This window comes from Rhinatrema bivittatum, chromosome 2 (assembly GCF_901001135.1).
Source record: "Rhinatrema bivittatum chromosome 2, aRhiBiv1.1, whole genome shotgun sequence".
Classification (NCBI taxonomy): Eukaryota; Metazoa; Chordata; class Amphibia; order Gymnophiona; family Rhinatrematidae; genus Rhinatrema; species Rhinatrema bivittatum.
The window spans coordinates 40,483,701-40,509,189 of record NC_042616.1 but is presented as its reverse complement, the minus strand read 5'-3'; the positions used below and the strand labels follow the sequence as shown (position 1 = coordinate 40,509,189).

General features: G+C 43.0%; 1 protein-coding gene across 1 annotated transcript in view; it reads left to right on the top strand.

Annotated features, from left to right (window-relative positions):
* Positions 1-24,287, top strand: part of LOC115085894 (zinc finger protein 665-like) — a 31,499-nt gene extending 7,212 nt beyond the window's left edge. Inside the window, exons 3-4 of the mRNA XM_029592428.1 lie at positions 4,652-4,771; positions 20,690-24,287. Of these exons, the coding sequence (XP_029448288.1) occupies positions 4,652-4,771; positions 20,690-23,379 (2,810 nt within the window). The 3' untranslated portion in view covers positions 23,380-24,287. The remainder of the gene's footprint in view (positions 1-4,651; positions 4,772-20,689) is intronic.
* The last annotated feature ends 1,202 nt before the right edge of the window (positions 24,288-25,489 follow it).

The following is a 25,489-nucleotide window of genomic DNA, read 5'->3' as shown; positions in this document are numbered from 1 at the left end:
TTTGAAAGATGTTCTTTTTGCTAGAATAGCCTCTCTTACCTCACATTTAAAATATGCCAGCAGTCGTTTGGCTTTCCTTAGAACTTTTTCAATGTGTGGCATACATCTGGTCTGGGCTTCCAAGATATGGTATTCTTGAACAGTGTCCATGCCTTTTGCAGATGCTCCTTTCAGTTTTCCCCTAACCTAAGAGGCAGGAGAGCAGTGAGGGCGGCTGCTATGAATGTGTAAGTAAGAGGTATGGGGGGAGAGTAGATGCTGTGAGTATGAGAAAGACGTGTGGGCTGAATAAAGAAGGGGAAAATGGGAGAAACAGCACATGCACGAAGAATGGAGAGGATGCTGGAGGAACAGGATACCATAGTAAATGACAGCAGAAAAAGACCCAAGTGGTCCATCCAGTCTGCCCAGCAAGATTGTTTTTTAAATCGCAGTAACTGCTGCTCCGTGCAGGTTACCCCCATTCCTTCTGTTAAGGGTAATAACCATCACTTTGTGCAGGATATCCCAGTTAACACAGGTTACCCTGTTCTTCATTTCCATCTTTTAGCTGTTAAGCATCCCCTTGTATTTGTCTGATGCCCTTTAGAATTTCATAAACATTCTTGTCTTCACTCTTCGGGGCATCCACCACCCCTTCCATGAAGAAATATTTCTTGACGACGTTCTTGAGTGGAGTGAGAGGAGAGAGTTCAGGGAGAGAGCAGAGCACAGCTGGAGGGAAGGGGAAGAAAGAGGTAACCATGTTTAGGAGGAATGAAGAGATAGAGGAGAGAGTAGTGGGGGTGGGGGAGGTCAGAATATAGAAGGAAGAGAGAGCATTGGAGCAGGTGAGGAGTGGAGTGCAGAAGGAAGGGCTAAGGGAGAAAGCACAGGAATGAGGGGAAAGGGAGAGAGAGCACAAGACAGAAGGAGAATAAGGGAGAAAGCACAAGCAAACAATGGAAAAGAGGAGAGCAAAGGAGAGAACAGCTGGAAGAGGAGAGGGAGATTTGTCCAGGAGGAATTTGGGGAGAGAAGAGATCAGAGGAGAAACTGGAGGGGGCTGAAGAAGACATGAGGCAGAAAAAGGGGTAGAAAGAGGGGAAGGGAGAGTAAAATGTAATAGGATAAAACATAAGCATTGTCAAGTTAAGTGTAAAACATTGATAAGACAGGCGAAGAGAGAATTTGAATTGAAGTTGGCCATAGAGGCAAAAACTCATAATAAAAACTTTTTTAAATATATCCGAAGCAAGAAACCTGTGAGGGAATCGGTTGGACCATTAGATGACAGAGGAGTTAAAGGGGCACTTAGAGAAGATAAGGCCATTGCAGAAAGACTAAATTAATTCTTTGCTTCCGTGTTTATTAATGAGGATGTTGGGAAGATACCAGTTCTGGAGATGGTTTTCAGGGGTGATGAGTCAGACGAACTGAATGAAATCACTGTGAACTTGGAAGATGTAGTAGGCCAGATCGACAAACTAAAGAGTAGCAAATCACCTGGACCGGATGGTATGCATCCTAGGGTTCTGAAGGAACTAAAAAATGAAATTTCTCATCTATTAGTTAAAATTTGTAACCTATCATTAAAATCATCCATGGTACCTGATGAATGGAAGGTGCCAATGTAACCCCAATATTTAAAAAAGGCTCCAGGGGCGATCCGGGTAACTATAGACCAGTGAGCCTGACTTCAGTGCCGGGAAAATAGTGGAAACTATTCTCAAGATCAAAATCGTAGAGCATATAGAAAGACATGGTTTAATGGAACACAGTCAACATGGATTTACCCAAGAGAAGTCTTGCCTAACAAATCTGCTTCATTTTTTTGAAGGGGTTAATAAACATGTGGAAAAAGGTGAACCGGTAGATGTAGTGTATTTGGATTTTCAGAAGGCGTTTTACAAAGTCCTTCATGAGAGGCTTCTAAGAAAACTAAAAAGTCATGGGATAGGAGGCAATGTCCTTTCGTGGATTACAAACTGGCTAAAAGATAAGAAACGGAGAGTAGGATTAAATGGAAAATTTTCTCAGTGGAAAAGTGTAAACAGTGGAGTGCCTCAGGGATCTGTACTTGGACCGGTGCTTTTCAATATATTTATAAATGATCTGGAAAGGAATACGATGAGTGAGGTTATCAAATTTGCGGATGATACAAAATTATTCAGAGTAGTTAAATCACAAGTGGATTGTGATACATTACAGGAAGACCTTGCAAGACTGGAAGATTGGGCATCCAAATGGCAGATGAAATTTAATGTGGACAAGTGCAAGGTGTTGCATATAGGGAAAAATAACCCTTGCTGTAGTTACACGATGTTAGGTTCCATATTAGGAGCTACCACCCAGGAAAAAGATCTAGGCATCATAGTGGATAATACTTTAAAATCATTGGCTCAGTGTGCTGCAGCAGTCAAAAAAGCAAACAGAATGTTAGGAATTATTAGGAAGGGAATGGTTAATAAAACGGAAAATGTCATAATGCCTCTGTATCGCACCATGGTGAGACCACACCTGGAATACTGTGTACAATTCTGGTCGCCACATCTCAAAAAGATATAGTTGCGATGGAGAAGGTACAGAGAAGGGCAACCAAAATGATAAAGGGGATGGAACAGCTTCCCTATGAGGATAGGCTGAAGAGATTAGGGCTGTTCAGCTTGGAGAAGAGACGGATGAGGGGGGATATGATAGAGGTCTTTAAGGTCATGAGAGGTCTTGAACGAGTAGATGTGAATCGGTTATTTACACTTTCGAATAATAGAAGGACTAGGGGGGCACTCCATGAAGTTAGCAAGTAGCACATGTAAGACTAATCGGAGAAAATTCTTTTTCACTCAACGCACAATTAAACTCTGGAATTTGTTGCCAGAGGATGTGGTTAGTGCAGTTAGTGTAGCTGGGTTCAAAAAAGGTTTGGATTAAGTTCTTGGAGGAGAAGTCCATTAACTGCTATTAATCAAGTTGACTTAGGGAATAGCCACTGCTATTAATTGCATCAGTAGATGGGATCTTCTTAGTATTTGGGTAATTGCCAGATTCTTGTGGCCTGGTTTTGGCCTCTGTTGGAAACAGGATGCTGGGCTTGATGGACCCTTGGTCTGACCCAGCATGGCAATTTCTTATGTTCTTAAAAATGCACTGCTGAAGGAATGGGAAACAGAGGAAGATAAACCTGAAACAGAGAGCTAAAAAGGAAGACTCCATAGAGACAAAATGAAAAATGACCAGAGAATGAGAAATAAGAGACATGGTGAGAGGAAAATCAAGTCAGAGACAATAAAGGATGGAAACTTGATTCGTTAATTATATTCTCCATCCAGTCTGCCCAGCAAGCTTTCACACTTTTTTTTTTTTCATACCTTTCTGTTACTTTTGTCCCTTTAAATAACTTTTTTGTTTCTATTTCCCTTCCACCCCCGCCATCGTAGATAGCAGTGCTGGAGCTGCATCTAAGTGAAGTATCTAGCTAATTGATTTGGGGTCGTAACCGCCGTGATAAGCAAACTACTCCCATGCTTGTTTACCCAGCCTGTGCAACTCAGTCCTTGTTGGTTGTTTGAGTACAAATCCTCTTTTCTTCATTCCCCCTGCCGTTGAAGCAGAGAGCTACGCTGGATATGCATTGAAAGTGAAGTATCAGGCATTTTTGGTTTGGGGTAGTAACCGCCGTAACAAGCAAGCTACTCCCCTGCTTTTATGTGAATGCAAATCTTTTTTCCACATTTCCTGTTACCGTTGAAGCATAGAGCAATGTTGGAGTCGCATTAACCGCATTACAAGTAGGAAACATCTGAACTTAGTGGGTTGATTTAATAATTCCCTTCTCTCCAGATCATATCTCTAGGCTGGACAGTTTGCACTGGGTGGGTCTTTTTACTTTGTGGTGGTAAATTATGTTTGCACATATCAGGAAATTGCCAGTTGTGAGGTGAGATTACTACAGATTTTTTCCCTTGGTCTCCCTATAAACTGCCTGCTCGCTGCTACCACGTTACATAATTAAAATTGTTTTGTATTTTACTGTATGTACGGTGTTTAGGGAAAGAGAGATGGACACGTATTTATGGGGCGTGGGTGGGAGGCGGCGGCAGCGTGACCCATGGGTTCGAGCCCCGGATCATTTAAGACCCCCACACATCCACATGAAACACTGTGGGTATGGGAATTGGTTACGGGGCATCATCAGTAATTTTCACCCATGGCACCCTTTTCCCTTGAGCTGGCCCCTCTGTCCCACCCGTGCCTTGTTCCAAAATGGCACCAGTTGACGCCTGACGCTTCTTTTTCTCTCCACCCTTCCTCCGAGCTGACACCAGTCTGAGCATGCTCAGTGTGTTTCCCCCATCCTGTTCCAGATGTTCTAGAAGGAGACTCGCATGTTCCGTAAGGGATAATGAGGCTTGTGCATATTGAAATGAGGCTGATACCGTGATGCTCTGTTCATAGTGGGAGAACCGGACTTAAATGATGAGTAAAGAGGGTTTATGTGATCGTTCTGAGACACGCAGGGCCCTGAAACTGTTCCTCTTTAATGAGGGTTTGAATATTTCTGTTCCCGGAAGTTGTTGAAGTTCTTCATGCTGGAAATATTTCTAAGATCTGAATGTGGGGGAATCACACCCGGAGTGATTACGGGAAACCTAATGCAGTGCTCTTACCCCAGGAACAGGCTCTCCGACCGTCACCCCTGATATTATCTCCCACATTGAACGAGGGGAAGAGCCGTACATCAGGGATGAGCCAGGATCAGAGGAAGGAGGAACTGGGAGAAGCAGCTGCTCAGGTGAGTGCAGGAATAAGAGGGACCGGGGTAAAACTGCTGAGATGAGGAGCACTTCCTGCTCCCTTTGCCGCCATTCTGAAGTAAATCTGCAGGACTCCCAACAGATATGGATGCATTCGTTGCATGAAACACGTTCCTCCTATGGGTAGAGGGGAAGATAATTATCCCCGCCATCGCTGCCACTGCTCCCGTCAACACTACTAAATTTCCCTGTTTCCAAGGTCCCAGCGCTCACCCTGCCGCTTTATCCCTTTTACTGGCCATTGCCACTGAGCAGGCTACTGTTACTCATCACCTCTTCGGTACTTAAAGGGGCAGCACCCCCAACAAATATAAATTAAGAGGTCAATATTCAGCCCCATAGGTACCTAAATTCTAGGCGCACAAGTCAGAGGCGTTCTGGGGGCGGGAGGCATTTCAGGGCGGGCCAGAGTTAGGTTGCGCCGCTGAATATCCCCATTAAGCTAGCCGGATAGCTATATCCAGCTAACTTAACTATTCTTATTATTTATTGATTTTTTATATACCGACAGCTGAATATCGGCCTCTAAAAAAAATCAATTGCAGATAGTTTTTGATCCCTGGCTTATAAGAGGATCACATAGGGGAGGGGGAGTAAAAATAAAGATGGGGGAGGTAGTGAAAAAGGGTCATGAGGGAAAGAGTTGGAGGTAGAGGTCTTTGAAGAGCAGCAAAAGTGTAATCCACTTGTTTTGCAAGAATACGCATGACAAATGACAACCGATGGCCAGAAAAATTTCAGGTCCATAGAAGAAGTTTGAAAACATCAGGGGCCTGATACTGAAAGCGTGTTTAGCGCTAGATAGCCGGGAAAAGTAGGACTTATCCGTCTAAGTCAGGGGTGGGCAATTCCGGTCCTCGAGGGCTGCAAACCGGTCGGGTGTTCAGGATATCCCTAATGAATATGCATGAAAACGATTTACATGCGACTGAGGCAGAGTGCATGCAAATCTCTCTCATGCATATTCATTAGGGATATCCTGAAAACCCGACCGGTTTGCGGCCCTCGAGGACTGGAATTGCCCATCCCTGGTCTAAATGATGGCTACTGAATATCTGGCTATCTTCAGTGGCCACCACTTATCCAGCTAAGTAGATAACTGGGGAGTTAATGGGCGGGGAATGGGCGAATCAGAGCAGCGCTACTTATCCCATTACCTTAACCGGATCAGTGCCTGTATTCAGCCTTATCCGGTTAAGGTAACTGAATAAGTTAGACCTGCTTAATAGCAGGTCTAAAGTTATCTGGATATAAATTATCCGGATAACTAAACTTATCCCGTTATATTCAGTAGCATAGCTGTGCTGCTGAATGTCCCTTTTAAGTGGGCCCCAGGTGGTTTTGTTCCATCACGTTTCAAAGAATGAAAAATGAGAAGCACAGTTTGAAGAAACCCATTCAGAATCTATTTCTGGCAGCACCGAAGCATCCACTCACCATGACTGGAAGGGATCACTGAAGCAGAGCCCTGACCTGGCTCCGTCTGCACTGCCAGTGTTGGCTTTACCTGTGCGAAGTGTAAATAGTTTAATCTTTCCAAAATGCCCCTGTGGATCTGAATCCGTGCACAGAAGGTCATTGAAAAATGTATGCAGGGCGAGCAATTAGTCATTAAAAACTGCTCTTCCTTGTGTCGAGGGTATTAGATTTCAGACCACCTTTCTGAATTTGCCAATTGTAATTTTATTAACTTTTAATAAAGGATTGCAGCAGTTTGAAGAAAAATAGACCTCGAAGTAGGGTTTGTGCTGTGACAACACCAACAAACACCTGTGGCTGATATTGTGTAAGCCAGAAAGTGGGTGCGTTGTCTTGGTAGCTTCAGTGTGATATTGAGCGGAACCCAGCCGGTCATGCATTCCACTGAATGTACTCGGATAACGTCCAAGTTATGTTCGGCAGATCATTTACTAAGGGAACCGAGTTTTAAGGATTATGCTTGTCATGAGACGCAGAATAGAGCCTTTTCAATAATAGGACCATTAAGGTGGAATGAGATGATTAATGATTTGAGGAAAATGGAAGAACTGAAATTTTTTAGGAAATCTTTAAAAAAAACAAACCATACTGTATCTTTTTAAAGAGGTATATGTTATAATTGTTATGTTATTTTAGGTTTTAAGGTTTGTTTTATGTGTGAATGTTTATGAATGTTTATTATGTACGCCGCATAGATCGATTTGTTTGGATGCTGTGGGGTCTAAATGTAACAAAGGAACTTAAAAACTGCTCTCTGGCACAACCAACCTTACATGGAGAACCTCCCTGGCATAACTCTGAATATCGCAGTTATCCGGATAATTTATCTGGGTAATTAGCCCTGCCTCGGAGTGCCCCCAAAGTCCATGATTTATCAGAGTAAAGGTTTTAGTAAGATAAAAGTTATTTGGACAAATTGGATGCGGTCAGAGTGGCTAAAGAGTTCAAACCCGCAATTTGTCCCTCTAAGTCCTGCTCTTAGCCAGGCAAACCTTACAACCTCATGTGTTTTATAGGAAAATTATCAAGTAAAAACTAATTTTCTTATAAACACCTAACTGGTCGATTTTAAAAGCACTACGCGTGCCAAAGCCGGGAAATACGCACCTGACTTTGGCCTGCACGGATTTTAAAAGCCACGCGCGTAGCTCCCCGGGTATGCGCAAAGCATGTTTTTTTCACAGAAAGGGCAGGGCATGGGAGGGACGGGCCTGTACCACAAAGTCTGCGGCGTGAAGTCTTCACGCGCACAAGCGCGCGCCGGGGCCTCCCTGCTGCGTAACTTTACTTCCGCTGTGGACAGCGCGTAAGTTGTGAAATAAAAAAATAGGTAGTCAGCGGGGTTTTAAGGATCGGGGCCAACAGGATAAAAAGGAGGCGAGTTAATTATAGGGGTGGGAAGTTCCCTCCTTTACTGGGAATGAACTGGGAAGAGAGGTAATTGTGTCGGCGCATGTGTCTGGGGAAATCCTCCCCGCTTACGTGAGCGAGGCGGCATTTCCGCACAGGTGCGCCTCAGTATGAAATCGTGCGCACAGGTACACGCGAGTGGCCAGTTTTAAAACGCGTACGTATATGTGCATGTGTTTTTAAAATTGCCGCGTCCGTGTGCGCGAGATGGCAAACGCACACGTGTGTGCGCCCCCACGCGGGTCTTAAAAATGTACCCCTCAATGCACAACTTATAAACCCCAAGATTCAGGGGCCCTAATTATATGGAATCTACTGTCTTGCTGTGCATAGGGAGGGTGCATTTCAAATGCATTTTCCCCCCGAGTAAAACTGTGCTTTTCCTGCAGAAATGAGGTTTTAAAATATTGACCGTCTGATATGCGACTAAACATATGCGTGAATGTCCTTTACGTACGTCTGATCAGTGGCACTGAGTGGTGGCTCTACTGGGAGTGGAAACCGGGAGGGTTTGCAGTTAGATGCTTTACTTTTGCATTTTCAAAAGTATCTACCTTATAAATGGGCTCTGACCAACGGCCCGCAAATGCGCAGTAGAGAGCAGCTCTACCGCGAGCACATCGGTCAGAGCTTGCCTGTTAACAAAAATGGCGCTGGGAGGAGCGGTAGCGGCGGCGCATGCGAGGGAGGGAGGGACCCCCCCGGAGATCTTCCGTCTGCGCCATCCAAAGGGGTTGTGAATGAGCTGGGAGGGGAGGGGATTGAGAGAGGGGGAGTGACTGAGGGGAGGGGGGGAGGGAGGAGAGAGTGAGGTGGGAGAGGTGGAAGGGAGAATGAGAGGGAGGGGGAGGGGGAGGTGGAAGGGAGAATGAGGGGGAGGTGGAAGGGAGAATGAGGAGGCAGGGAGGGAGAGGGAGAATGAGGGGGAGGTGGAAGGGAGAAGGAGGGGGAGGGGGAGGTGGAAGGGAGAATAAGGGGGAGGTGGAAGGGAGAATGAGGAGGCGGGGAGGGAGGGAGAATGAGGAGGCGGGGAGGGAGGGAGGGAGAGGGGAGAATGAGGGGGAGGTGGAAGGGAGAATAAGGGGGAGGTGGAAGGGAGAATGAGGGGGAGGTGGAAGGGAGAATGAGGGGGAGATGGAAGGGAGAATGAGGAGGCGGGGAGGGAGGGAGAGGGAGAATGAGGGGGAGGTGGAAGGGAGAATGAGGAGGCGGGGAGGGAGGGAGAGGGAGAATGAGGGGGAGGTGGAAGGGAGAATGAGAGGGAGGGGGAGGGGGAGGTGGAAGGGAGAATAAGGGGGAGGTGGAAGGGAGAATGAGGAGGCGGGGAGGGAGGGAGAGGGAGAATGAGAGGGAAGGAAATGGACCGAAAAAACACAATTTTTAATGTAGCCCGTTGTTATGGGCTTAACGGCTAGTGAACTTATATTTTCCCCCCAAAAAAATTTCTATGCATATTTTAGCAGGTGTAATTTTGTGCAGGTATTTTCGGTAGGATAATTTTCGAAATTAAAGACGGTGCACACCTTTCCTTTGAAAATTGGCGTTAACTTATGTATTTGCTGCCAAGTTATGTGGGGCAATTGCAGTTCGTTTGGGAAATTTACATATTTTAGACCTATCACTGTGTTGGTCGCCTCTCCCTGGAAATATCTTCAAAAGTGCCCTTCCTTGTTTTCATTGGCGAACCGTCAGAAGCGTTCTCTCCTGTGGGACCCTGTCGCTTTCTCAAGCTTGGACTTTCTTCTCCGTTAATGGACATTTTAAGGTGAATTTTAAAAGCCCTGCGCGTGGCAAATCCGGGAGATACGCGCGTGACTGGGCCGCGCGGATTTTAAGAGGCACCAGCTGATCTCCCGGTACGCGCATTGGAAAGGATTTCTCAAAAAGGGGGCAGGCCGGGACAGCGCCATTAAGTCCGACTCGTGCACAAGCGCACGCCGGGATATGACGACCATGTAAATTGCTGCTGCTATGGATTCTGGGTAAGTAGCAAAATAAAAAAATGTAGGGTAGTCAGCAGGGTTTTAGGGGTCAGGGCCAGTAGGGTAAAAGGGAGGCAGGTTAGGTAGGGGGTTTTTTTTTTTTTTTTTTAATTCTTTATTTCTCATTTTCAACTAACAAACAATAAGAATATAGTTTGCTTGGAAATACATGTATTGGGTTACATTTATATAAACAAAAATCTATACTTCTTTCCACAATTAGTAATTACAGGAAATTATAATGAAAACCCCCAATAACATTTGGTATCAAACACACTTGAGAGTGACTTTGCACTTAAAAGAAACCATTTAGGGAGTAAATCATGAAAACAAAACAATTAAATCAGGGCCGCATAATACCTGCTATATTTCTATTCCAATTAACTCGGTATAGGGGACGATGATGGGATTTGTCTTTGCACTACAAACTCTTTTAATTGTTCTGGGGTGAAAAAAATGAATATATCATTCTGTTTTTTCACTATGCAATTGCATGGGAATCTTAATGTAAAAGTATAACCTAAAGCAATTACCTCCTGGCGTAAAGCCAAAAAGGCTTTCCTTCTTAATTGAGTAGGATATGCCAAATCAGGGAATATCTTAACTAACTTATCCATATAGTTGACAGGGTACTTTTGGAAAAAGGTCTTCATAATTAAGTTTATCTCTTTAAATGAGGAGAAATTTACCAACAAAGTACCCCAGTCTATAATCTGGGCACTGGTCTCCAGAAAATTAGTAAGATCTCCTTGAAATGGTAAATCTGATCTATTATTCACATTTCTATTTTTTGGCAGAAAATAACAATTTACTATACTTATGGTTTCTCCAGAGACAATGCCAAGTGCATCCAATAGAAACTTTTTTAGAGTGACTGAGGGCAATTCCCCTATCACTCTTGGAAAATTTAAGAATCTCAAGTTATATTTCTTGGCACTGTTTTCCAGAGATTCCAATCTTCTAGTAATTGACTCTCTGTCTTTGACGACAGCTACCTGAAATTCCATATTTTTCCTTTGAACATTTTCCCAACTTTTTGTCTTGTCATCTAATTCTTTAATTTGTCTTTGAATTCGTAATGTTTCTTGCTGATTCCCACTCATTAACAAATCTACTTTCCTTTCTAATCCCTTTATGTTTAAGGACATTCCCTCCATCTTTTCCCACAATACATCGAGTGTTACCACCGCTGGGCGGGTGGGTGGTTCTGGATTATTACCCGGATTGGATAACTCAACATTCCCTTCCAAGGGACTTACTACCTCCAAGTCTCTTTCTCCACCACTTGGGGTTACCTCCGTGGTAATAGGAGCGCGCTCACTGTTGACCTCTGCTACGGCTCCCTCAGAACTTATCCCCACCGGTCTTTCAGCAGGAGGTATGCCGGTGTTAGGGCTTAGTGAAGCCTCGTCTGGGGGCACATTCAGCCCTCCCAAGCTGAATGGCACATCAGAGTCCTTGTTTTTCACATCATTTAAAGCAGGAGAGAGCAAAAACCTGCTGATTTCTTGTTGGATTGGAGAAGGTAAGGGGAGTGAGGGAAAAACTCTCACTTTCCCCTTACATTTAGGAGGCATGGATTCTGGGTAAGTAGCAAAATAAAAAAATGTAGGGTAGTCAGCAGGGTTTTAGGGGTCAGGGCCAGTAGGGTAAAAGGGAGGCAGGTTAGGTAGGGGGTTTAGGAAGTCCGCTCTTTTACAGGGGCAAACTGGGAGGGAACAGGGAAACAGGCCCTAAGGCGTCGCCGCGTGCATCTACTAAAATCCCCCCACTTATGTGCTCGCGATGGCATTTATGCGCGCATGTGTGCGTCGATATCAAATTCTGCGCGCGGGTCGTGGATTTTATAACACCCTCACACGACTCTTAAAATCTACCTTTTATATGTTTAAATCTGTTTTTGTTAGAATTATTAATTACAGAAACGACCTGGCGGCTTTGTTCCTTAGTAAAGCTTTACAAATGGAGCCACGATCAGTCCTCCCCAGAGATCCGAACCACCCTTCCTCCCTCCCGCTAAGAGCAAGCAGCCATCAAGAGGAAAACAGCATCGAGACAGTCAGTAAGAGTTCAAGAGCAAACCTCTAATGCACGAAGGTAATGAATCCACTTATGGGAGCCAAGCGTCCGGTGTTCTCTGCTTCGTTTTTTGATGATTCTGCTTTCCAACCGTCAGCTCCATCAGCAGAAGATGATGAACAGCATTCCCCCAGAATGTAAAGGATGGATCCATCTCCTGCCTCCAGTAGTCCATCATCGTGGCCCTGGCGATCAAGAACATGTTAGAAATCCAAAGTCTCTGTAAAGTAGTATAAACCCCTGCCCCAGAGGGAGGAACCCAAAACTGCTGTTTAAACAGAAAAAGACAATTGGATTGAAAGAACCGTTTTCTACATATTGAAATTCCTGTTTCCAAAAAGGATGAATATTAGAACAGTACCAAAAGGAATGTTCCAAAGGGCCAGTGGTCACATTACATTTAATACATAAATCCAATTCCGTCAGGCTCATTAAGGCTGCCTGTCTCTGTGATACATATGCTCTAGTCCATATTTTATATTGTGTTTCATGTATTTGCACATTCTGTGCAAATGCATTAGAAATTCGTCCAAAACAAGAATAAGAAACAATAAGAAATTGCCATACTGGGTCAGACCAAGGGTCCATCAAGCCCAGCATCCTGTTTCCAACAGTGGCCAAACCAGGCCACAAGAACTTGGCAAGTACCCAAAAACTAAGAAGATCCCATGTTACTGATGCCAGCAATAGCAGAGGCCATTCCCTAAGTCAACTTGATTAATAGCAGTTAATGGACTTCTCCTCCAAGAACTTATCCAAACCGTTTTTTAACCCAGCTACACTAACTGCACTAACCACATCCTCTGGCAACAAATTCCAGAGCTTAAGTGTGCATTGAGTGAAAAGGAATTTTCTCTGATTTGTTTTAAATGTTCTACTTTCTAACTTCATGGAATGCCCCCCTAGTCCTTCTATTATCTGAAAGTGTAAATAACCGAGTCACATCTACTCGTTCAAGACCGCTCATGACCTTAAAGACCTCTATCATATCCCCCTTCAGCCGTCTCTTCTCCAAGCTGAACAGCCCTAACCTCTTTAGCCTTTGCCCTAACCTCTTTGTAATTCCTGGGTCCATTTAAGCCATAAAGAATCCATAAAAAGAGAACCAAAATAAATTTAAAAAAAAAATCTATAAAGACTTATGAAAAAAGAATAAAGTGTCTGCTTGGATCTTCCAAATCAAACCAATCTTGAAAAACTTCCCAACCATTAGTTATGAGGTCCTCTTGCCTCAGTGAATTAACATAATGTTTGATTTGCAAGTAACTAAAAGTCTAGGCCTAGAACTCCCAGCTTTTGCTGTATGGATTCCAAGGACAACATTTTCCCATGTTCATCAATAATAGGATCCAAGTTGAAAATGGCCACACGAAGCCACTCCTGAAATATTTTTCTATCTGTACCTGGTTGAAAAGCTCCATTGCCTATAACTGGTAAAAATGGAGAAATTCTGTAATTTAAATTTCATTGGGATGTAATCCAACACCATGTTTCCCGAGCTGGAAAAAACAAGTATATGGTTTTTCAAGTGCCTAGGTAATTGGAACCAGCAGCATGCAAGACACAGTGGAGATACAAGGGGAATACAATAGCTGATTCGTAACGAGAGTCGCAGTATAATGAGGTACCCATAAGCCAATCACGATTATATAATCGAATGTCCAGTAATCCCATCCCACCCTGTTTCCCCTTAGCCATCAATTGAATTAAAGATACTCTGGGTTTTAGCGCGCGCAGCGCTTTGAAAATCTGGGGGATAGTGTATCTGGATGTCTTGAAAGCATGTGACAAAGTCCTTCGTGAGAGACTTCTTACGAAATTAGAAGGTCATAAGAGAGGTGGCAGTGTCCTACTGTGGATTGCGAACTGGTTAAAAGATAGAAAACAGAGAGTAGGGCTAAATGGTAAATTTTCCCAATGGTAAAAGGTGAGTAGTGGAGGGCCCCAGGGATCTGATCTGGGACCGATGCTTTTTAGTATATTTATAAATGATCTGGAAATGGGAACAACAAGTGAGGTGATGACACAAAATTATTCAAGGTTGTCAAATCACAAGAGGATTGTGAGAAATTGCAAGAGGACATTGCAAAACTGGGAGACCAGGCATGCAAATGAAATGTAGTGTAGATAAGTGTAAAGTGATGCACTTAGAGAAGAGAAACCCAAATTATAGCTGCAAAATGCAAGGTTCCACATTAGGAGTCACCACTCAGGAAAAGGATCTAGGTGTCATCAGTTAAAATACATTGAAATCTTCTGCTCAGTGTGCAGCAGCAGCCAAGAAAGCATATAGAATGTTAGAGATTATTAGGAAAGGAATGGAGAATAAAACAGAGAATATCATAATGCTTCTGTGTCGCTCCATGGTGCAACCTCATCATGAATAATGTGTTCAGATGTGGTAACCAGAACTGAAGAAAGATGTAGCAGAATTAGAAAAGGTACAGAGAAGGGTGACAAAGATGATAAAGGGGATGGAACAATTCTCTTATGAAGAAAGGCTAAAGAGGTTAGGACTCTTCAGCTTGGAGAAGAGATCGCTGAGGGGGGATATGATAGAGATCTATAAAATAATGAGTGGAATGGAACAAGTAAACGTTAATCAGTTGTTTACGCTTTCGAAAATCCAAAGACCAGGGGACACACAATGAAGTTACTGGGTAATACATTTAAAACTGTTAAGAGAAAATATTTTTTTATTCAATGCATAATTAAGCTCTGGAATTTGTGCCAGAGGTTATGGTGAAAGCTATTAGTATAGCTGTATTTAAAAAAGGTTTGGACAAATTCCTGGAGGAAAAGTCCATTAACAATTATTAAGGGAGAGTTGCAGAAATCCACTGCTTATTCTTGGGATAAGCAGCCTGGAATTTATCTGCCCCTTGAGATCCTGCCAGGTACGTGTGATCTTTATTGACCAATGTTTGAAAAAGGATATTGGACTTGATGGACCTTTGGTCTGACCCAGTATGGCAAGTCTTATGTTCTTATACAGGTCTCTGTCCCCTATATAAATAAGTATGTAGTTCTCTGTGGAGTCTTTTCTGCCGCGCGCATGTTATAAAATCCAGGGTTGGCGCGCGCAAGGGGGTGCACAATTGTGCAACTTGCACGTGCCGAGCAGCCTTCCTCTGTTCCCTCCGAGGCCGTCTCCCCCCACCTTCCCCTCCCTTCCCCTACCTAATCCGCCCCCCAGCCCTACCTAGAACCCCCCCTTACCTTTGTAGGGTAAGTTACGCCTGCCTCCCAGCAGGCATAGCTTACACGCGCCGGCCAACCGCCGGCCCGTGATCCCGGGCACAGCAGCAAATGGCCGCTGTGCCTGGAGGCTCCAGCCACGCCCCGCCCCTTTTGCAAGCCCCGGGACATACGCGTGTCCCGGGGCTTGCGTGCGTCACTGAGCCTATGCAAAATAGGCTTGGCGCACGCAGGGGCAGATTTTCTCGGGTTACGCACGTATGTTACACTCGTAGCCTTTGAAAGTCTGCCCCTAAAGATTGAAGAGACATGCGAGGCTCAGAAATGTACAAGAGTAGGTCATCATCAAAAGCAGCAATTTTAAAAGAACAATTCTCTATAGAAATCCCCGGAACATTGTCATCCATATTTATTTATTTATTTATAAATAATACTTATTATCCGCCTCTCTTAACAAAATGCTAAGCGGAATTTTGCGTATAAAAGCGTCTAAAGAGAGAACAAAAAGAAGCGGGGACAGTGGACACCCCTGTCAGGTACCACGTTGCAAAGCAAAACCCGCCAAGAGTTCCCCCATTAAACAGAACTCTGGCTCGTGGATTTTCATATAATATATTTGGATGGGTCAAAAAGCAACCTTGAAATTCATATTTATGCAAAGTGGCATCAAAACTAATAAGTAGAGATTTTAAATTATTTTGTAAAGAGCAAACCATAGAGGCAAGCTCCTTGTGCACATTAGTTGCTGCGTATCTCCCCTTAGTAAAACCTACTTTTACTGGGGAGATCAAGGAGGGAAGACTTTTTGATAGTCTATCTGCCAGTATTTGTGCTAGCAATTTAACCTCCTAGTTTAATAAAGAAATTAGTCTGTAAGAACCTGTCAGCAAAGGAGCTCAACCAGGCTTTGGCAGAACCACAATAGTTGCTACATTTGCCTCCATATAAATGATCTGGAAAGAAATACGACGCGTGAGGTAATCAGATTTGCAGATGAAACAACATTATTCAGAGTAGTTAAATCACAAGCAGATTGTGATAAATTGCAGGAAGACATTGTGAGACTGGAAGATTGGGCATCCAAATGGCAGATGAAATTTAATGTGGATAAGTGCAAGGTGATGCATATAGGGAAAAATAACCCATGCTATAGTTACACAATGTTGGGTTCCATATTAGGTGCTACAACCCAAGAAAGAGATCTAGGCGTCATAGTGGATAACACATTGAAATCGTCGGTTCAGTGTCCTGCAGCAGTCAAAAAAGCAAACAGAATGTTGGGAATTATTAGAAAGGGAATGGTTAATAGAACGGAAAATGTCATAATGCCTCTGTATCGCTCCATCGTGAGACCGCATCTTGATTACTGTGTACAATTCTGGTCGCCGCATCTCAGAAAAGATATAATTACGATGGAGAAGGTACAGAGAAGGGTTACCAAAATAAGGGGAATGGAACAGCTCCCCTATGAGGAAAGGCTGAAGAGGTTAAGACTTTTCAGCTTGGAGAAGAGACGGCTGAGGGGGGATAATGTAGAGGTGTTTAAAATTATGAGAGGTCTAGAACGGGTAAATGTGAATCGGTTATTTACTCTTTTGGATAATAGAAGGACTAGGGGGCATTCCATGAAGTTAGCATGTAGCACATTTAAAACTAATTGGAGAAAGTTCTTTTTCACTCAATGCACAATTAAACTCTGGAATTTGTTGCCAGAGGATGTGGTTAGTGCAGTTAGTGTAGCTGGGTTCAAAAAAGGTTTGGATAAGTTCTTGGAGGAGAAGTCCATTAACGGCTATTAATCAAGTTTACTTAGGGAGTAGCCACTGCTATTAATTGCATCAGTAGCATGGGATCTTCTTAGTGTTTGGGTACTTGCCAGGTTCTTGTGGCTTGGATTGGCCACTGTTGGAAACAGGATGCTGGGCTTGATGGACCCTTGGTCTGACCCAGTATGGCATTTTCTTATGTTCTTATAACTAATTTTCCTGCAAAAAAGCTTCATACGTTTTCCCCATCAGTAGACAAATTTGGTGAATTAGTATCTTATAGAATTCTCCAGACCAGTCCCTCAGGACCTGGAGCTTTACACAGAGGAGAGTGCTTTATAAGGGAGTATATCTCAGTAAATTTTAAGGGGGCATTGAGAAATTGCAAATTATCCTGTCAATCTAGGAATATGGATGAAGGGTAAATATTTCCCTATTTCGTCTACATCAATCACTTCTGAGGAATACAAATTTTTATAAAAGGTGGCAAACAATTCCCCAATATCTTTGAGTTCCGGATTGGATGGCCATCTCGTGTTTTCCTAGCACTATATAGGATTTCCCCCTCCACGCATGTACTACATTAGCCAACATGCGATCTGTTTTATTTCCATGAAGTAAACGTTTATATTTATAATATGAGAGACCCTTTTTGGTTTGTTGATGTATCAAAGCAGTCTGTGTAGTCAGAAAGTGTGGGGGTTTTAATTTTATCTAAACACAGTTGCTTTTCTAAAACGAGTATCTCTTTGGCTGTCCACTTATTTTTCCGAGCTATGTATGATATTGGAGCACCTAGCAATACAGCTTTAGTCCTTTCCAAAACAATAAAGGGGTGTCTGTATGAATTCCATTAAAATCCACACAATCTTGCCATTGTTGGATCAAATAAAAATGAAAAGTTTTATCGTGATATAAATAGGAAGGGAGTTTTCAATGCCCTTTAGTAGTGGATGCTGTGAAACCCTCTAAAAGAATCCATATGGGGCATGATCCAAAATTTCCATAGGGCCAATTTCACCACTGAGTACTTGTGAAAGAACAGTATCTGAGACTAACAAATAAACCAATCTGGATTTAGGTTCATGTGCTCTAGAACAATGGGTAAAATCAATCTCTACTAGGTATAAACACCTCCAGGCATCTAACAGATGAAGATGCTCACACAAATAAGAAATACCCCTTCTACTTCTAAGAGGTTAGGGTCACGATCTAGTGTGGGATTGGATACCACATTAAAGTCTCCCCTCAATAGGATAGGAATCTGTGAGGACTGCAATAGCAAATTCACTAGTTGAGCAAAGAAAGCAGGAGAGTAAGTATTAGGAGCATATACACTCCCCAAGAGAATATGATGTCCAAAGAGACATCTACAAATATATAACAATCTTCAGTCTGTATGCCCTCAGTATTTCCACTTTATGAGCCAAATTCAGAACATGAAGGATGACTACTCAGGATTTGTCACAATTTTGGGCTTGATTTTGAGGGCTCAACCTATGTGCCCTTTCCAAGAGCGTAGTCCCATTGCTTGTGCTCAGTTCATCTTTCCAAGATTGCAACCAACTTAGATTCCGAAATCAATTCTGGGATGCCCACCAACCTCAAATTGTTCCTTCAGGAATGATTTTCTAAGTCATCCACTTTAGATTTAGGAAAACCAGCAGATTTCTGAAGCTCGGTGACAGTGGCTTTCCAGAGTGGCCATGCGATTTTCCAATCTGGATATGCGATGTTCAGCGTCAGAGAGGCCCTGTTGAAAGCCAGCAAATTGTGTACCAGTCCCCTCAATCTGAGTCGACAGCTTGTTCAGACTTCCCTCTAGCGCTGCAGTGATCGTGACCGCTAATTTGGATGTTCCACTTCAGCAGGGGTTCCTGGCTCCTGTCTGAGCCTCTACCCACTCGGTTGATGTGCCTTTGGCTCACCAAACTGCTCGTGCCTCTAGTCTGTTGATGTTCCACTGCCACTGTACTGCATTCCAGCGCCCTTGCACCATCAGCTCCTGACAGTGAGCCCCCCAGCCCCAGAGGCTTGCATCTGTTGTGAGTTCCAACCAATCCGGCATTGTCAAGGAAAACCCCTTCCTGAGATGATCCGCATGTAACCACTAATCCAACTGGGATCTCACCTCTTACAGAAGGAGCAGCCTCACCACATAGTCCTGTGTCCTGAAGATAAGACCACATGGTTGGACAAACAGAGTTCCGCAGGGATCAAACTCACAGCATCTGAGACTGGCAGAAATACTCTGCCCTGCCTTGATTCGAATCAAACTCTGAGATACTCCAGCTTCTGAGATGGCTGAAAATTGCCTAGATCCTGTAGCAAGGAAGCCACTCTGCGGGAAGCATGAAGACTCTCTTCCACTGTCTTGGCTCGAATTAACCAGTTGTCCAGTTGGGGTGAACTAGAACGCCTTCCTTGCAAAGGGCCACCGCTGCCACCACCATGACCTTGGATGTGCATCCAAAAGGAAGACCACCCAAACTGGATGCACAGACGAGAACGAACACACACACACGGATGCACAGGTCCGCGCCAACAGCCTGCAGCCAAAAAAACATGGGAAGCTACCCTGCAGCCTACCACACGCCAGAATGGGAGAAGCCTGGGAGCGGGGCCTAGCCAAATGGCTGCTCAGTCCGCCATGCCTGCACTCTCTCTTCACCTCACAGAACACCCCAACGTGAGCGGGACTACTGAACGCCGAGAAACAGACCCTTCTCCTGCTTTCTTCCTCTTCACTTTTTTTTTTAACCTGAGCTCAGCCCTCCCTGGCTGTGAGAGCAGGAACGGTTCCCAGCTAGGGGGGAGAGGGCTAAAGCCTTCACTGCCGAGCCTCTCTCGACCTGCGACCTTTGATTAGAATCTAGGTCCACGCCAGTCAAGGCTACCGGACTGAAGGCACTCTACTGAGGGAGGGACCGCACGGTTATCACTTCAGGAGACAAGCAGGGCTACATAGACATCTCGTCCTTCATATATCTCCTTTCCAACTTCTTTTCTTTTTTTTTATTTACTCACAGGCAGTCCCCTGAAGGGAAATGCATGTCCACCATCTCTGGAGATGGAGAATACTGGCGGGCTGATGTCGGGGCAAGACTATATAGTCGTGGCATCAGCTTTTGTTCCATCTCCATCTACTGGCAGAAGTGCATAACCCACTTGTGGGGATTTACCTGCCGGAACACTGCGGAAGTGTATATGTATGTATATATATATATTTTTTTTTCTTCTATTTTGTAAAATATTTTTTTGAAATAAGCAATCCTGTGAAGTAATTTTCCAGCTGAAACATAGCTACGTTGGGTTGAAATTTAAGACATCTTTTAAAATGTATTCTATTTCATTATTTAATTTTGTATATACATTTTGTTTTCACTGTTACGTTTATAATTATATATATTTCTTTGCAATTACCACTCTAATCATTGTCTTCAGTCTTTGTGGTTCTGTTCTTTGCCGCCACGTTTTAGCTGTAATATTCCCTCCCGTGCTGGGTTATCTCTTGTATGTTCTGTGCTCAATCCTCCAATGGTGACTCTCTCTCACTGCTCACCAGCGGGCAACTGTCAAAGTATCACAAGGTCGTGGGCTTTGCTCCAGTATTAAAAGTGAAAGTGTAGTTACTTTAATGGAAAATAAATTGCAAACTTCGGAAATTCAGACCATACGTGTACTTTTCCTCCCCCAAGTCCCTGGTAATGACGCTCAGTTCAGCTTAAATTACTTCTAATGTGCAATACTTTTTTCCTCATTGAGGGAGGACAGATCCCAGAGAGCCAATTTATCTTCCTAAATTGCTCTTTACAGGTATGATTGGCTTTGAAAACGATGACAGAAGCACTGAAAATTTTGTACTGTGACTTCTTTAGGAGAATGGCAGAATCACATCAAGAAATTACGAAATTATATTATATTACTGAACTTCTCCTTCTCATTGAATAATACCCAACATTTATTTATTTATTTAATCTAGAAAATGATGAGTCCAGAAACAGTAATACTGAAATCCACCACCGGGAGCTCAGTGGGAATCCAGAAGGCAGCAAGATGTTTTCAGAAAGAGGAGAAGCTGTTACTACTTCTCATACTGACTGGGGAAAAAATTATAGCAATCGACGCATCTCGGAAAGAAATTCAACAGGAGACGTGGCTCTGTGTGAGCAAAGTGCCAGAAATATCACACAGACCGAGGAAGAACAGAGAAACCTGACGACAGAAGAAAGATGTGCATGTGATGTGTGTGGGATATTCTGCAGCAATGCTGAAACTCTGAGATCAGAGCAGAGATCTCTCAATGAAGAGAGACCGTCTACAAGTACAGAGTGCGAGAAAACCTTCAGTCAGAAGAGAGAACAGAAACAGGAAGAAGGCACAGGAAAGACACCTATTACATATTCTGTGTATGGCAAAGACATGAGTAGGACAAGAAAACTAAGGCAAACCCAGAAAATCAACAAGGAGGAAAAACCATTTATAAATACAGACTGTAGGGAAAGACTTCTTAATAAAACAATTCTCCCAAAACACCAGCACAGTCCCACTGAGGAGAGACCAATTTCCTCTATTCATTCTGACAAAATGTTCATTCAGAAAGGAAAGTTAATAAGGCAAACGAAATCCCACCCACGTGAGAGACCAATTTCAAATAATGAATGTAAAAATAGCAGCTGCAAGAGGAAAACCTTAACAGAAAACCCACAAAATGAAATTGGTGAGAGACCATTCTCTTATACTACAGCTGAAAAGCACTTAAGAAAAAAGGCAGAGCTCTTACCACCCCAGAAAAATCAAAAAGGAAAAAGGCGATTTACACATACTGAATGTGAAAAAGACTTCCGTCAGAAAATGAAGCTTAGAAAACAAAAGAAAATCCACCTAACAGAGAACCAAGTTTCTTATAATGAATTTTGTAAAAGCTTCAGTCACAGTGCACACCTCAGAAGTCACCAGAGAATTCACATAGGAGTGAAACAATTTATATACAATGAGTGTGGTAAAGGTTTCAGTCAGAAAATACAGCTCACAAAGCACCAGAAAATTCACTCAAGAGGCAAACAATTTACATGCAATAAGTGCGGTAAAGGCTACAGTCATAAGACCAATCTCACAAGACACCAGAAAATTCACATAGAAGTGAAACTATTGACATGCACAGAGTGTGGGAAAGGATTCAGTCAGAAAATACAACTCACAAGGCACCAGAAAATTCACACAGGAGTGAAACAGTTTAAGTGTACTGTGTGTGATAAAGCCTTTAGTCTGAATAGCCTCCTTCAAAGCCACCAAAGAATCCATACAGGAGTAAAACCATTTACATGTACTGAGTGTGGAAAAGGTTTTAAGCAGAAAGCACATCTCACCTCACATCAGAGAATACACACAGGAATGAAACCATTTACTTGTACAGAATGTGGTAAAAACTTTAGTCTCAATAGCAACCTTAAAAGCCACCAAAGAACACACACTGGAGTGAAACCGTTTAGCTGTACTGAGTGTGGTATAAGTTTCAGTCATAAGCCACAGCTCACAAGCCATCAAGCAGTCCATACAGGAGTGAAACCATTTACATGCACTGACTGTGGTAAAGGATTCAGTTCAAAGGTAGGCCTTATAAAGCATAAAACAATCCATACAGGGGTAAAATCATTTACATGTTCTGAGTGTGGTTTAGGATTTAATCAGAAGACACAACTCATAAGCCACCAGACAGTGCACACAGGTGTGAAACCATTTACCTGTTCTGAGTGTGGAAAATGCTTTACTTGTAAGATCAACCTGATAAGCCACCAGACAATCCACACAGGAATTAAACCATTTACATGTTCAGAATGTAGTAAAAGCTTCAGGCTCAAGAGCCAACTCATAGGCCACCAGGCAACCCATACAGGAGTGAAACCATTTACATGTAGTGAATGTGGGAAAGGATTCAGTTGGAAGGGCAGCCTCATATACCACCAGAGAATTCACACAGGGGTGAAACCATTTAGATGTAGTGAATGTGGAAAAGGCTTCAGTTGTAAGATCAACATGATGAGCCATAAGGCAATCCATACAGGAGTTAAATCATTTACATGTACAGTGTGTGGTAAAAGCTTTAGGTTGAAGAATCAACTCATAAGCCATCAGGCAATCCACACAGGAGTGAAACCATTTACATGTTATGAATGTGGTAAAGGCTTCAATGAGAAGAATGATCTCACAACTCACCAGACAGTCCACATTGGAGAGAGATCATTTACATGTTCTGAATGTGGTAAAGGCTTTAATAGGAAGACCCATCTCATAAGCCACCAGATAATTCACACAGGAGTGAAACCATTTACATGTACTGAATGTGGCAAAGTTTTCAGTCGGAAGAGCAACCTTAAAAGCCACCAAGGAATCCACTCAGAACTAAAACAATTTACTTGTGCTGAGTGTGGTAAAGGTTTTAGTCTCAAGACACGTCTCACAAGGCACCAGACAATTCACACAGAAGTGAAACCATTTAAATGCACTGAGTGTAGCAAAGCCTTCAGATCAAAGACCAACCTCAAAATCCACCAGTTAATACACACAGGAGTGAAATCATTTACTTGTTCTGAGTGCGGTAAACAGTTCAGTCATAAGAACAGTCTCAGAATGCACCAGAAAATCCACATAGCATATCAGGAAACAGAGTGAAGAAGAAAGGCAGGACAGAGAACAGGAGATAGAGAAGCTAGGGGTTGAGCTCCTGGCCTTTGTGGAATTGGATATGACTGCTGGGACTCAGAAGAGGGGAAAGACTACTTAAGATAATATTGGTGCCCAAAGTAAAAGCATGATAAGAAGACTCTAATCTGCATAAAGGGACAATCTTTTGAAATCATAGAAACGAACGTGATTCAATATTCTGCAGCTAACATCATTAGTGAGAGAGTCTTACCAAGCAGAATGGGAGACAGGCAGAATGAAAACACCTTCTCCTTGGAAACAGCTTTTAGAGTTTGTGTAATAAAAGTGACACTGGTTAATGAGTGCCTTGAAGGATTGAGATGCCAAAAATGAGTAAAATTCAAAATCTCAAGCTGAAATATGCTGCAATAACAGAATAAGATCTAAAATATATATACTCTGCTAAGACACCTCAATGAAAAACAGAAGAAAAAAGCTTCAGAAGAAAATAGAAATGAGAAAAAAATATAATTTTTTTTTTTGGGGGGGGGGGGTAAGGGGTTGCATGAATCACTGGACTGAAAAGCAGCATGTCGCTGGGTTTTCCTCCAGTTTCTCAAATAAAACTAAAATTACATTACTTTTTACATGTTCCTTACTCTTGCATGGTGTCTGAAAAATCTTGGGAAAGATCTATTACCAAAATATGGGAGAAAAGGCTGTTGAAAATCAGAAACTTTAAAGAAAAAAATATACAAATGAGGTTCAGACCCTGCTAGTGAGTCATTCTTAGAGGAGGAAGACTAAACTGAATCGTAATCTACAGTAATAGGGAAAAGATCTAGGTGTGGAAATGCATTGAAATTGTCAGCTCAGTGCACTGCAGCAGTCAAAAAAGCAATCGGAATGTTAGGAATTATTAGGAAAGTAATGGAGAATAGTACAGAAAATATTATAATGCCTCTGTATTGCTCCATGGAGAGACCATATCTTGAGTACTGTATGCAGTTCTGATTGCTGCATCTTAAAAAAGATATAGTTGCACTGGAGAAGGTACAGAGAAGGGCAACCAAAATGATAAGGGGAATGGAACAGCTCCCCTATGAGGAAAAGCTAAAGAGGTTAGGGTTCTTCAACTTAGAGAAGAGACAGCTGAGGGGGGGGATATGATAGAGGTGTTTAACGAGTAGATATGAATCGGTTATTTACACTTTCGGATAATAGAAGGACTAGCACTTCATGAAGTTAGCAAGTAGCACATTTCAGACTAATCTGAGAACATTCTTTTTCACTCAATGCATAATTAAGCTCTGGAATTTGCCACAAGAAACGGGGGGCTCTGGCTATGATTATAACCTTCACTGTCCTTCACATTAAGTAATTACAGTTAGATATGTATGAATGTACCTTGATCCTAAATATGTGCACACACATCCATTAGTACCTTAGGTGGGTTGCAGACAGCATATGCAAGAGGAACCAATGACTACATGGCATGTGTCAGGTTCTGGTGAGTTCATGTGAGCTGTGTTTTTCTTTTCTTTTTGGACAAGTTAAACTTAAATATTGAGGGTACACTAAAGAGGACAGGTGTGCAGAATGGCACAGACCTTCTTGTTGAGTATCCATCTAGAGCTTGCCTGTACATTATTGCCAAATATTTGTATATTAGAATTGGAGATAAGTATTAAGGGGGAATGAGTGTCTGATGCCAAACTGACTGGATACATAATTTCTGTTGTAAGCATGGATGGACACTTGAGAGCATAAGCCCCTGTGCCGCGGTGCGACTTGTACAACTCGGGAACTGGCTGTGGTCCACACTGCTGACGGGCGAACACATCCGGGCACAGGCTGGCTGGAACTGGAATATTCGACTTGGAACAGAACACTTGGACTTGAACACTTGGATGTCCAGCACACACCAGGAGGTGAGACCCAGAAACATAATGCTGGTCTCTGGGTATCCCTCCAGACACTCCAAAAGCCCTTTCGGACTTGACGCTTGGGAAAGGCTTGTGCATCAGGACAGACAAAGGCGAGGATTGAAGATGACTCTGGAGACATGGACACGATGAACGCACTGAAGACTTGGAACTAGACGAAGACATGAAAGACTTGGACAAGATGTAGATCT